This window comes from Heptranchias perlo, chromosome 3 (assembly GCF_035084215.1).
Source record: "Heptranchias perlo isolate sHepPer1 chromosome 3, sHepPer1.hap1, whole genome shotgun sequence".
Classification (NCBI taxonomy): domain Eukaryota; kingdom Metazoa; phylum Chordata; class Chondrichthyes; order Hexanchiformes; family Hexanchidae; genus Heptranchias; species Heptranchias perlo.
In genome coordinates this window covers 85,471,337-85,485,439 of record NC_090327.1, presented here as the reverse complement: position 1 = coordinate 85,485,439, position 14,103 = coordinate 85,471,337, and the positions used below count along the sequence as shown (strand labels likewise).

The following is a 14,103-nucleotide window of genomic DNA, read 5'->3' as shown; positions in this document are numbered from 1 at the left end:
GTTTGACTTGCTGGGATTTGCAGAATCACAGATGTCCAAAATCTGCATACCAATTTTGTGTGTCGGTACGTGACTACACAACACGCATCTAGGTAGTGTTATAATGGCTTGAGGTACGATGACGTTGGAAGATGAGCGTAGCAAAGTTTTCAGTTGTATATTGCAACTAGAAGGTATGCTCCACTGAGGGGTGGGTATCCATGAAGTGCAATGAAAGAGCTGTAAATTTGTGTGGGAGCTTGGCTTAGGAGAAGAGTAAATGTGGAACAGGTTTATAGGCAACACTTTCTGGTAAGCAATGTTGGGCCATCTACTTAATACATGGTACTGTCAGTTAATCATACTTTACCAGATTTGTCATTAAAATTGTAGAATGTTACAGTTCAGAAACAAGTCATTTGGTCCATCAAGTCTGCACTGGTGTTTTTCTCCACATGACTGATCTAGACTAATCCCTCTCATATGCTCAGTCCCCATATACTTTAATGTTCCTCTTTTTCAAGCAACTATCTAATTCCCTCTTAAAAGAATTTATCGATTCTGCTTGAACGATGGTTTGTACCCAGGAATTCTGCACTTTAACCATCCTCTGTAAAGAAATGTTTTCTAACATCTCCTTTAGTTCTTTTTGTGATTATCTTACAATTGTGTACTCTCATCAACCAGTGGAAACAATCTATCATTATTCACCCTATTGTAAACCTTTATAATCTTGACATCCTCTAGTAAATTATCCCTTAACTTTTTCAGCTGGAATGAAAAGAAATGCTAACTTCCAATGTCATTCTTTATAACTGTAATCCTTTCACCCATGTAACATCCTGTGAATCTACACTGCACCTTTTCCATTTTATATCCTTCATATAATGAGGTACCCAAAACTGTACACAGTATTCAAGCTGCAGCTTAACTAAGGCCGTATACAAGTTCAACATTGCCTCCTGTTACAATAACTTCTTGAGTTCAGTGGTGTCAATTGCTTCTGTAAGTGATCTGAGTGCCTTAATTTATAGGCGGTCAGACAACTGAACCTGAGAACGTATCTATAGAAGACCCAAACTCACACTGCTCTATATCTGGGTCCCAGTACTGTATAAGAGTGTAACAATAAAACTCTCGTGATCTGAACCCAATTGCTGTGTCTTAGGCGTGTGTCTTACTGACACCATCCATCTCGCTGGCCACTGTCTGAGGCTGAACCAGACCATTCGCAACCTCAACATCCTATTTGGCCCTGATATGCTCTCCTGGTTGGCCGGCCTCCCACCTTGGACCCTGCGTAAACTTGAGCTGATTCAAAATTCTGCTGCCTGTATCCTAACTCACATCAAGTTCCGTTCACCCGTCACTCCTGTGCTTGCTGACCTACATTGACTCCCAGTCCGGCAGTGCCTCGATTTTTAAAATTCTCATCCTTGTTTTCAAATCCCTTCATGGCCTGGCTTCTCCCTATCTCTGTAACCTCCTCCAGCCCTACAACCTTCTGAGATCTCTGCGTTCCTCCAATTCTGGCCTCCTGCACTTCCCCGATTTTAACTGCTCCTCCTTTGGCAGGCATGCCTTCAGCTGCCTAGGCCCTAAGCTCTGGAATTCCCTCCCTAATCCTCTCCACCTCTCTCTCCTCCTTTTGGTCATCTGTCCTAATATCTCCTTATGTGGCTCTGTGTCAAATTATGCTTGATAACACTCCTGTGAACATTTTACTAATTAAAGGTGCTATAAAAATGCAAGTAGTTGTATGTATTTCTTCAGTCTCTCTGACCACAGACTGAGTTAACACTAGATGAGACATAAATTGGTTCACTTCATAGAATGCTTTATTCCACAGTAAGGTGAAATGTATTGGCTAACAAATATGATCAGAGTTTCTTTGTCCAATTAATACATATTATGTTTGCATAATAATACAAGAACACGCAATGCTATCTCACTTTTTGGGCTGTCAGACTTAAACAGAATAACTTCTCTGCATTCTGTTCTACAGTCCTGGGACAGAACCACTCTCCTTTTGCTGCCTGACTGCTTGTTCAGCCCTGTTTCCAAAAAACCTGACTACTTTCCTTGGTGTTTGTGTTCTGCTTTATTTAAAAGCCTGTCTGCACTGTGAGCTGTGAGACAAAATTAACTACTCCCCTCCCACTGAGTCCACAATCTTAACTTAGCAATGATCACTGCTTAGTTCAAATGAATAGGATTGCCGCAGTAGCAATGAGTGTGAACAGTCCCTGGAATGTCAAACTATCCCTCATTATCTTCAGGAAGCTCACTTCAGATGCCGGATTGAAACTCAGTGCACACCTATGAGTTCCGGCGTCCTGTGAATTTAACCCCTTTAAAGAAAACCCAAACTTAAATTGGTCAAAAAATAGAGAAATATGACTCCTCCTCACATTGAGTTTGAAAGTAACGTACTTAAGTCAGAAACTAGAGTCTTAAACTTAAATAAAGCTAATTACATAGGTATAAGGGGCGAGTTGTCAAAGGTAGATTGGGAAATTAAATTAAAGGGTTTGACAGTTGAAAAACAATGGCAAACATTTAAAGAAATATTTCAATATTCTCAACAAATATACATCCCATTGAGAAATAAAACTTCCGTGGGAAAAGTGATCCACCTGTGGCTAACCAAAGAAGTTAAGGAGAGTATTAGATTGAAGGTGCCACTTAAGAGACTTATTAGAAAAATTAAAGCACTTGGTATTAAAGGGAACATAGTTGCATGGAGAGATGTCACAGACAGGAAGCAATGGTTAAGGCTAACTGGATGTTTTTCCGATTGGCAGGATATGATTAATGGTGTCCCCCAGGGATCTGTGTTGGGAGTCCTTTTGTTTTCCATTTATGTAAATGAATTGGGCATAGGCACAAGAGGAATGATATTGAGGTCTGCTGATGATAATCAAATTAGGAGTCATGGTAAACTCTGAAAGATTGCTGAAGGTTAGCAGAATGGACAAATCGGTGTCAGATGCAGTTTAGTGCAGAGAAATGTGGTATAGTACGTTTCGGGAAAAAAAACAGTCAAAGGAAGTATACCCTAAATGGTAAGACTCTATAGAATGGAGGGATGGGGTGATCTGTTGGTGCAGATACACAGATCTTTGAAAGGTAGAAGTGCAGGTGGAAAAGGCCATTAAAAAGGCAAATGAGATTTTTGGTTTTATACGTAGGGCTTTTGACTGAAGCGATGTTGAATTTGTACACTACATTGGTTAGGCCACAGTGCAGTATTGCATGTAATTAGAGCCAGACCTTTCAGGAGCGAGATTAGAAAACATTTCTACACACAAAGGGTTGTAGAAGTTTGGAACTCTCTTCCGCAAACGGCAATTGATACTAGCTCAATTGCTAAATTTAAATCTGAGATAGATAGCTTTTTGGCAACCAAAGGTATTAAGGGATATGGGCCAAAGGCAGGTATATGGAGTTAGATCACAGATCAGCCATGATCTTATCAAATGGCGGAGCAGGCACGAGGGGCTGAATGGCCTATTCCTGTTCCTATGTTCCTATGTAGTTCTGGGCACCCCAACTGTAGGAAGGATGTTAGTCATGCAGCCCTAATTTAGCGCATACCAGGGATTAACCTGGGTCCTATGACTTTGTATGAAACCAGCTAGTACATTTATCCAGTAAGCTGTTGAGATAGCTAGTTGCAATTGAGAGTTTTATCTAAACTTAGTGACTTGATTAGGGTGGATTGATTTGGGAAAGCCAGCACGTTAAAGGCAAATCATGTTTAACTAGCCTCATGGAGTTTTTTGATGAGGTAACAGGGTAGATGAGGGCAAAGCAGCTGATGTGGTGTATATGGATTTTAAAAATGATAAAGTGCCGCACGGTAGGCTTATCATCAAGATTGCGGCCCATGGAATAAAGGGGGCAGTAGCAACGTGGATACAGAATTGGCTAAGGGACAGGAAACAAAGAGTAGTGGTGAACGGTTGTTTTTCAGACGGGAGGGAGGTGTGGTGTTCCCCAGGGGTCAGTGCTGGGACCACCTCTTTTCTTGATATATATTAATGACTTGGACTTGGGTGTACAGGGCACAATTTCAAAATTTGCAGATGAACAAAACTTGGAAGGGTAGTAAACAGTGAGGAGGATAGTGATAGACTTCAGGAGGATATAGACAGGCTGGTGGCATGGGCGGACACGTGGCAGATGAAATTTAATGTAGAAAAATGCAATGTAATACATTTCGGTAGGAAGACTGAGGAGAGGCAATATAAACTAGAGGTCACAACTCTAAAAGGGGTACAGGAACAAAGAGATCTGGGGGTATATGTGCACAAATCATTGAAGGTGGCAGGGCAGGTTGAGAAAGTGGTTAAAAAAGCATACATGATCCTGGGCTTTATAAATAGAGGCATAGAGTACAAAAGTATGGAAGTCATGATGAACTTTTATAAAACACTGGTTCAGCCATAACTGGAGTATTGTGTCCAGTTCTAGGCACCGGACTTCAGGAAAGGTGTGAAGGCCTTGGAAAGGGTGCAGAAGAGATCTAGTCATAGAATAGAAGTTTACAACATGGAAACAGGCCCTTCGGCCCAACATGTCCATGTCGCCCAGTTTATACCACTAAGCTAGTCCCAATTGCCTGCACTTGGCCCATATCCCTCTATACCCATCTTACCCATGTAACTGTCCAAATGCTTTTTAAAAGACAAAATTGTACCCGCCTCTACTACTGCCTCTGGCAGCTCGTTCCAGACACTCACCACCCTTTGAGTGAAAAAATTGCCCCTCTGGACCCTTTTGTATCTCTCCCCTCTCACCTTAAATCTATGCCCCCTTGTTATAGACTCCCCTACCTTTGGGAAAAGATTTTGACTATCTACCTCATCTATGCCCCTCATTATTTTATAGACTTCTATAAGATCACCCCTAAACCTCCTACTCTCCAGGGAAAAAATAGAGTCATAGAAGTTTACAACATGGAAACAGAATGATTCCAGGGATTCCAGGGACTTTAGTTACCTGGATAGACTAGAGAAACTGGGGTTGTTCTCCTTAGAACAGAGACTGTTGCGAGGAGATTTGATAGAGGTATTCAAAATCATGAAGGATCTAGACAGAGTAGATATAGAGAAACTGTTCCCATTGGCAGAAGTGTCAAGAACCAGAGGACATAGATTGAAGGTGATTGGCAAAAGAACCAAAGGTGACATGACGAAAAACCTTTTTACACAGCAAGAGGTTAGGATCTGGAATGCACTGCCTGAGGGGATGGTGGAGGCAGATTCAATCATGGCCTCCAAAAGGGAACTGGATAAGTACTTGAAAGGAAAAAATTTGCAGGGCTACAGGAAAAGGGCGGGGGAGCGGGACTAGCTGGATTGCTTTGCATAGAGCCGGCTGGACTCGAATTGCCTCCTTCCATGCTGTAACCTTTCTATGATTCTATGACTTAACTGTGCTCCACTTCCTGTTTATAGACCGTGAAAGGAGGAGTTTCAGAAACACGCATTGAGAAACGAATTGTTATTACAGGAGATGCTGATATTGACCATGATCAGGTACGGTAACACTTAACTGTAGACACACTGCATCTAAATAGGTTGTTAAGTAAAATGGCTTATATAATTAAAAGACAAATCTAGTGTACGGAAACTCTACTAGCCATAAGAAGTTAAAATCTGCATGTTTTTATAACTTAATTCAGCAACTGCATTTCAAATTAAAGGAGCTGTATGTCATAGAATGGTACCTCTGTTGGTAGCTTAATAGAGTGAGATTGTGGCTAAAACCATGAACAGAAAGATCCAAATTTACAGAATAAGAAAACTACTTTCAAAATTCACTTTTTTTTTAATGGATTCGTGAACCTCAGCAGTAGTTTGGGGGGTGGGGGTGGGGTGGGGGGGGGGGGGAACAGCTTCAGCTACACTGTCTTAATGCCACTGCCAAGGCGGAGTTCTGTGACAAGTGCCTCAAACCCACCTGTTGTGCCACTGTGAGCACAGAAGCTCATGGAACTGACTGATTTAACAGTCCACTGCCCCATATCAGTATTGAACTAAAACAAAATCCACAGCCTCAAGAGGGATGAGGTCAAGTTTAAAATATATAGTTAGCATACAAATATATGATATACTGCTCCTTCTAGTAGAAATTTTAAAATTTTCTTTTAATCATTTCCATCAATAAAGTAACTGAAAAAAAAGTCATAATTCTCCATCCTGCTTCTGATCATGCATGTCCCACCTACTGTTTTTATACCTCGGGGGCTTTCTTTGGGTTAGGCCCTGGCTCAGGCAATTAAAGAGGCCAAAGAGCAGCACCCTGATATGTCTGTGACCAAAGTAGTGGTACACAAAGAGACAGAGATCACACCGGAAGACGGAGATAATTGACCGCAGGTAAGAACAAACAGCATCCGCCTGGTATTTTACAAGCTGCCGTGCAGTACCGTAGCGCTCTGCACACACCTTTGATTTTAATTTGCAGCTATTAACTCTATAACCCATAGGCAAATGCTTTGGGATGCTCTACTAACCCATTCAGTTACAAGTAATGGGATAAAATGTTTACTTAAATATATAATTTATCTGCTTTAAAATATTGTGAATATTACAGTGAAAGATGCACATAATGCTAGTTGGCTATGACAAAAAAATCTGTACTAGTGCAGTTAGTTAGATGTATTGGTACCAGATCTCTGTTATTTACTGGATTTCTTTTGGGGATCAGGAAGTATTTATAAAGAACTTTCCTTCAAGATATTAAATGGATGGGATAAAATCTATGATGAGGTATATTGTAGTCTGTGGAAATGGCTTGGTGGGCCGAATGGCCTTTTCTCATCCCATACTTTCTTATTTTCTAATATAAATGCAGTTCTGATCTAAAGAGTTCTAATGCCAACACAATTGCCTTCTGTTGTAATGGTTATCCATGAAACTGGGTCCAGAATGTACAAGGAAAGAAAATTATTTGATGCTGATCCAGTACAGTCTTACTTTGTTTCAAAACAGCTCAGTAATATTAAATTATTGATACCTCAAACACTTGAATATTGGCTAAACTGTAATGTAAAGCCCAAGCTCAAGCCCCAGGGCTACTAGCCATTTAAACTTGACAGTTGAGTGAGGTTTAACAGCTATCAGTAAGACGTCTAGATAGAATGCAACATGTAAACAACGTAAGGTACTTATCTCTGAGGAAAGTGCGCGGGGGGCAGGGTTAAACTTGAATTGCACTAGGTAGTCAGTTGCAGAGAAGTATTAATTGTCATCCTGAATAAGTCGGCAGTTTGTACTGTCTATCTTGCCATGTCCTGTTAACATGAGGATGGAGGCAAATACGTGATAGCAAGCAGTACACAAGGTAAATTAAAAATTCTTCATAAAATATGATTTGTTAGCAATAGTATGAAGAGCTTTGAAGAGAGATCATTGCCTTATAGACACTGTATCATACAGAAAACTATGGGTTAGAGAGTGATATGTGTGCCTGCTTCTGGTTATTTGAAGAAACCGCAATCACCACACCCTCCATGTTTTCACTGGCGTGTGTCTTCCTACTGTGCTTTGGCATGTGCTAAATCATACCATTTTTAAGCCACAACCATTTCATTTTTTGTCTGGGAATAAAACCTTGCCGTGTTAAGCCCATGTTCCTTGACATATTTGTTTTTGGGGAAATGCTCTGAGAAATCAGTGGTTAAATCCCAGAAATGCTAAAAAAAAAAATTCAAATAATGGAAATTGTATGAACTTTTCTCTTAGTGTTATTTTTAAAATTCTTTATTCCTAGCTTCACTGCACAAAATACTTCTACAAAAACCCACACACTTGAATCACTTAAATCTTAACACAAACTGAAGATCATTATTATGACAGTCCTTGTCATTATTTCTCCATTAAAATCAAAAAGATAACTATCAAAATGAAGTTTATTGGAAAAAAAAGTATATTTTGGATATGGCCCATGGTTCAACACTGGTTTATATTCAGCTGGAATTTGCTGGAAACTTGTGCCATAGTTATGGTGTACCTATGGCACAGATTTTTCAGGAAATTGTGGCATTGGTGACTCAAGCCATTACTTGTACCACGCCAAAATTTCCTGGGCCCCTCTGCTGTGACCCTCACCAAAATAGTGAAAATCCCATTATCATAGCTTCCACCCGCCCCCCCCCCCCCCCCCTCCCAGTAATATCAATTTGCTGCTGTGATCACCGCTGCCACTTAGACTGGACCGGAACGGTGCTGGCAGCGGTGTGATTTATACTGAAGGAAGAGAACTACAAACTTTAATTGGAGAATTTCAACAAGTTGGAAAAGGCACTGGCTTAGTAAGTGTTAAACTAACTTAACAGCAATTATATTTCGTAGAATAAACAGAAATTGAGATGTGTATGAGCAGATAGCAGAGCCAATCTAACACTCTGTAGTTGAAGACGCTGGACAACCCGAAGCAGAATTTTTACCTTTTGCTAATATCAAGTCTTTTGACAATAAATTTTTAAAAGATAATTATAGTTGTTTTAGCTTAATGGTTCATTCATCCTATCAGGGAACACAGAATTTTAAATGAGTTGATATTAGGTTTCCATGTATCTCATGGACACTTCCTGGCCGCTCCTTCTGATCGGACTTTTGAAGTTCACAACAGTTCCTCGATCAGCCAACTCTCTTTAATCACTTATGCTTTAATACTTAACACTGAACTTTGGATAAACGCTCAAATAATTCATTTAATACAGCCTGTTATTCTAGCTGGAGATTGCCTCATCTTAACTTTTTATCCATTTGCGTTATGGGATTAATACATTGGCCATTGGCTGTGGTGCTTCTGAATCACAACTGTCCTCGCCGTGACGAATTCTAATGAGTTCTCCAGCAAATTTGGATGTAAATTTGCCACTGGAGGATCGGGACGCACAATGGTCTAACTAATGACGTTCGTGGCCAAATTCACTGTTCCATCAAATTCTGGACCAATATAAGTAGCATTTTCCTGAAAAAAGCATCTGTCGAGATAGTATGTGCGAGAGGATTCCGGTATTTTTAAATCCACGTCAACCATTCAATGTACCGAAAGATTCAAACTGATGGCTCACCTAAAAACTCATCAAACAGTAACATCACATGTTGGATTGCATTATTATAATCCAATAATGTAAAATACTATCATTGCATAAATATATCTAACCTTGAGCATCATTTTAAAAGTAAATTGCAACCAATTGCTTTTTTTAAAGAAGTTTTTTTTTGTTTGATTTATGTGGCTGCCAAATAATTGAACACTGCATTTTGCTGTTATGGACCTTTTCGGAAGTTTGCATTTTCTGTTTCTCTTTTAAATGAGACGCCTCGGCCGCACGCTCGTTTCTAGTTCTTTGTTTTCACATCTTTCTATTATAAAAAACTGTAAACACAAGAGAGGATCTGCAATATATTTGTCATTTTTAAAATCTGTGTATTTTTAACATCTTAATAAAAATGTAATTTATTAATATTGAAAACAAATATTGCATACTATGCATTTTGATACTTGTCTGCAAAGCTATTGATAATGAAACAGATTAACTGAAGTGATTAATGGGCTTCTTGTTTCATTTTCCTTCCCAGGAGTAACCACATCTTCACAAAAGAAGTAATGCATACACATCATTAGGAATGATTTTGGAGTCTAAATGGAGTTATATACATGACTTCATTTGTCCTGAATCCATCCACTAATGACCTTTCACCTCAAGCATACTGGAGCACGTTGTATGAGGACCCTTTCACTAAATAAGAACATTGGCAAAAAACCTTCTCATTCCAGCATACCCAAACGGCAGATGAATATTGCATGATTAGAATAAACCTTTGTCACAAAAAGAATAAAGAAAAAAGCATTTTCCAAATCCGTAGTAAGGCGTCCACATCTCTTAAGTTATCATTTTAACTGCACGTTCAAACAGCAAAGGATACATTGGAACATTAATGTTTTAAAGGAAACAGAGGGAAAATCCTGCCTTTGACAGTTTAAAAAAACTATAGCTGAGCGAGTTACTAAGATAAATGAGTTTGCGGTAATTCGTTTTAATTGTACCTGGTTTCATTTATAAACAAGTAACTTTCACCCTAAGGCTGGTGAAAAATGTTAATTGTATTGAGGGGTTATGTCATACCTTACAGTAGATGTGCCAATGACAGTGTAAGCCCATATCTATTATCATACTAAGCAACTTGAAGCTTATAACTGGAAACCTTGATATACAATGGTAATGCCTGTGAAAACATGAATAATATTAAACAGTTTAGAACAAGTTGTTTTGCTGCATCTTGTGCTTTGTCAGCATAATTTGATGTTATCTAACATTTTTTTTAAAGAAATATATATATAAATATATATTTTACTTGAATGATTGATTGGTTTTGTTTAATGAGCACATTCTTTTATGTCCGAACCAAAAGGCCAGGTAGAGTAGTCCACCATTAGTCGTAGATGTTGACTTTCCTTAGAGGAGATGTCAGTATTCCTTTTTAAACTGAGCCTGTTTTGCTCGGTTCATGTTGCTAGTGAATGTGTCTGCTCTAGAAGGATTCTCTCTGTTTACTACCTGTGACCTCTCATTTTTCATCATTGACTATGATGGCATTGATTCTTTTTAAACACTCTGCATAGACTCCAGATTCAGAGCAAAGCCTTAAACTAAACCTAAAATAATAGCAAACCCCATTGAAAGCTTTGAAATCATGAAGCATTTATAATTTACAGAAGCCCACACAGCTAACTGTAGGGTACAATACTTTCATCAGATTTTCTGCTGCAATGTAATAAATGTTGAATGTATGTTTCTTCATGGTGAAATAAAAGTGGTAAAGGCATAAACACTGTGCTGTCTTATTCTGTTCAATAACCTAACCTGCAGCTTTGTATTTTCCCTTAAATTATTGGGGAATTCTTTTAGATTAATGATTTTAAATGTTATTTAGAGTTACTTAATAAACACTATGAAAGTGAACTTCCATGAGCGTTCTCCCGATTGTCCACATTGAGTTCAGAAAAGCCGCGGCAGCCTCAAAAGAATGGTGTAAAGTTCAACCCCTGTAAGCTATTACTGATGATATATATGGTTTTTATTTTAATATATATTTGTTCATTTATTTAAATTGCTCGTGTCTTCAGTACTAAACATTACCATGCGTAGATGTTTCAAGTACAACATTTATATTAGCACAATATTGTAAAACACATGGCAGTCACTAATAAGCTTCCCAGTGCACATGCTATACTTGGTTACAAAAGTTGCATTCTCTTTCATCATTAATCTAAAAATCACGAGCTTTTTGTTCTAAAATAATAACACAAAACTGTAATACCCTTTGTAGAAATAGAATGTACATTTCAGATATTAGGGGCATGAACTGGGCACAGGGAACGATCCCCATGCCAGAATGGGTAGGCCCGAGGCTTACCTGATAATTGGGCCTCATTTAAATTAGACCGGTGTGCTGCGGATGACTCCTATGCATCCCCAGGCAGCTCGCCAGTGAAGCTGTTGTAAATTTTGGGCCATTGCCGGCCGCGGCCCTCGGGTAGATTCTGGGAGGGGTGAAGGCAATTGAGAGGGAGGGGATAATCAGGGAGGGGTGGAGAGGGAGAAGGCAATTGGGTGGGGCCGGCAGTGGTCCTTGGGACTGCTGTTGAGCCAGGAGGAGCACTGCTGCTCCTCTCCGGCTTCACATTCAGATAAGTAATTTTTTAAACTTACTTTTTTAGTGGTGGCCTCTGGTTAGGCCATGTGTAGACTTGGTTATCCTGAATGCAGCAAGCCCATCAATGGTTGTGTTCAAGGCAGCCCAATTTTGAGAAGGGGTCCTGAAACCGGCGTTAAGTCCCTTATTTGAATTTGCAAAGGGACTAACGCCTGTTTCAGGCATGGGCCATGGATGCCTATACTTCAGCCTTTACTAATATGGCAGTTGGCGCACTGTCGTGGAATGTGCACATGCTGCCCGCCATATTGGATGCTTAGGGTGCTCCTTTTATGCCTGTAAAATGGGCACAGCATCAATGAATTTCTATGCCCTGGAATATTGGCATTTATGTCATGTCTGTGATAAGAGGCAGAGTTGATTGACATAACTTGCTGGACCTGCATGATTCCTGACTGCAAAAACAAACTCAAATTCATCAGTCCCATAGGACTTTCAGTAACTCCTTGACCTGACCTGATAGGAATGTGGCTTAATATCACTTGTCACTAATGGTATTTTTGCAGAAGTTGGCACAGTTTAGATACAAGGGATGAAAACAGAAAATACGAAAAACATTCTGCAAATCAGTCAGCATCTGTAGAGAGAACAGAATTAACATGGAACATTCCAAGTTAACATGGAACAGACACTGGAGTAGGAACCCTCCGTTGGAATGCGGGGCAGCCTGCACCCTTGGCGTCAGCCTGCATTTTTCTTGGCTGTTGGATTCGATTTCATTTTGCCAGCTTATCCTGTTTTCATTTCTGACTTACCTTATCCCCCTGCCCCCCGCCACCTCCTCAGCTGTTTATATTTCCCTTATTCATTGTCTGTATTAGTTTGTCATGGTGTGCAAATTCTCTAAAAGAAACTACTATAATATGATTTCTAATGCATGTAGAGTTACAAGAATACCTTTTAATCCCTCTTTTGGGGGAAGGCGGTAATTCTCGTTAACTAGTAAAATGTAAGGTGTAATTTTGACTTTAGACGATAGTGTAAAATGAGAGATATCACCCGTTAAACACCTCCTGATTTTTGTTTCCACTGACTTCAACGGAAATAAAAATCAGCAGAGATATAAAACAGGTTGCCAACTCGCTAGCACCCATTTTACACCATAGTACAAAATCAAGATCTACTCCATATCTATTTAATGGTTTGTGTGAATATATACATATAATATTTTTACAGTAGATGTAATGTGTAATTCAGAGCTATCTTCAATTGTCACAAGCTGTATAGTGTGACCAGGTTTCACCCTACTCGAGTCAAATTTTAGTGTGCCTACATAATACCAATAACTGCGCTTTAATGTAATTCATTGTGTGAATTGCTTTGAGAAGTTTCTGAGAGAATTGATAAGGTACTGTATAAATGCAAGTCATTTCTTTCTTTAAAAATAAACTACTAAAAGTAGCCATTGCAAGACAAAATAATTAAATTAAGGATCTGAAAATATAAAAATATATCTGAAGTCACAAAAAATGTATTTCCTTAAAGGTCTGCCTACCATGAAGACCTGACCCTAATTCCCAATCCATCAACTCTGAACTTCATTGTTCATAAAGCAGTTCATTCCATTCATTGCTTAAATGTAGCATCATACTTGGAATTGTGTTGCATTTTCTTTCTCTGTCTCTCTCCCTTTAAAACATATGGGAGGTTCTTCCTCTGGGGTTTGAGATAACATGCACCTGATTTTCCTGATCCCCCTTCCCCAGTGCTGGACAGGAGCAGCACAGCCGAAGTGCGCTGCACCCCTTCAGGTGCACCTGAATTCTGAATTTCATGCCACCTGCCATTAACACATGGCCTGGGAACACCCCTAGCGCAGGCCTGAATGCTTACAGTGCCTAGCACTGGAAAACTGGGCAGTATTAAGGAGAGCAGCTGCAGGCCTAAGAGTTGGTGGTGTTCTGAACTTGAAGGATCCTATTGGGCTTGCAGCCACCACCAACCCCCCACCACCCACCCACACCACCACCAATTCCTCTGCATGGATTTTTTTTGTTGTTGCAATGTTAACATTACCTTTTCGTGCAGAGTATATGAGAGATTTTACTTCAATATGTAACATTTTTAGGGAGACAATTTTTATTTACTTGTATTTAATGGGCCCAAAAAAGTAGTCCATTATAACTCGCCTGGAGAACGGACTGGAATGCCTATATGTTCCAATACTAGTGCAGTTTTGATGCAAACAGTTAGCAGTGGGTTTCAGGCAGACTCAAAACAATTGCGCACAATTTTCCAAGGTGAGCTTATTGTATAGCTTCAGGTACAGATTTGGATATGTGCGCAGACCACACTTGTGGTGGGAACAGAAAAATTTGAGTAAGTGAAATTTTAGGGAGGTGGAGACAATTAAAAAGGAGAGTCAAAACAGGATGACAAAAAT

At 39.5% G+C, this 14,103-nt stretch overlaps 1 protein-coding gene across 14 annotated transcripts in view; it reads left to right on the top strand.

Moving 5' to 3' along the window:
* Positions 1–10,833, top strand: part of epb41l3a (erythrocyte membrane protein band 4.1-like 3a) — a 210,532-nt gene extending 199,699 nt beyond the window's left edge. For 13 of the 14 annotated variants that reach the window (XM_067980708.1, XM_067980719.1, XM_067980706.1 and 10 more), the window contains 3 exons: positions 5,442–5,522; positions 6,249–6,365; positions 9,582–10,833. In XM_067980708.1, the coding sequence (XP_067836809.1) occupies positions 5,442–5,522; positions 6,249–6,359 (192 nt within the window). In that variant the 3' untranslated portion in view covers positions 6,360–6,365; positions 9,582–10,833. The remainder of the gene's footprint in view (positions 1–5,441; positions 5,523–6,248; positions 6,366–9,581) is intronic. The other variant, XM_067980713.1, reaches the window with a different exon arrangement.
* The last annotated feature ends 3,270 nt before the right edge of the window (positions 10,834–14,103 follow it).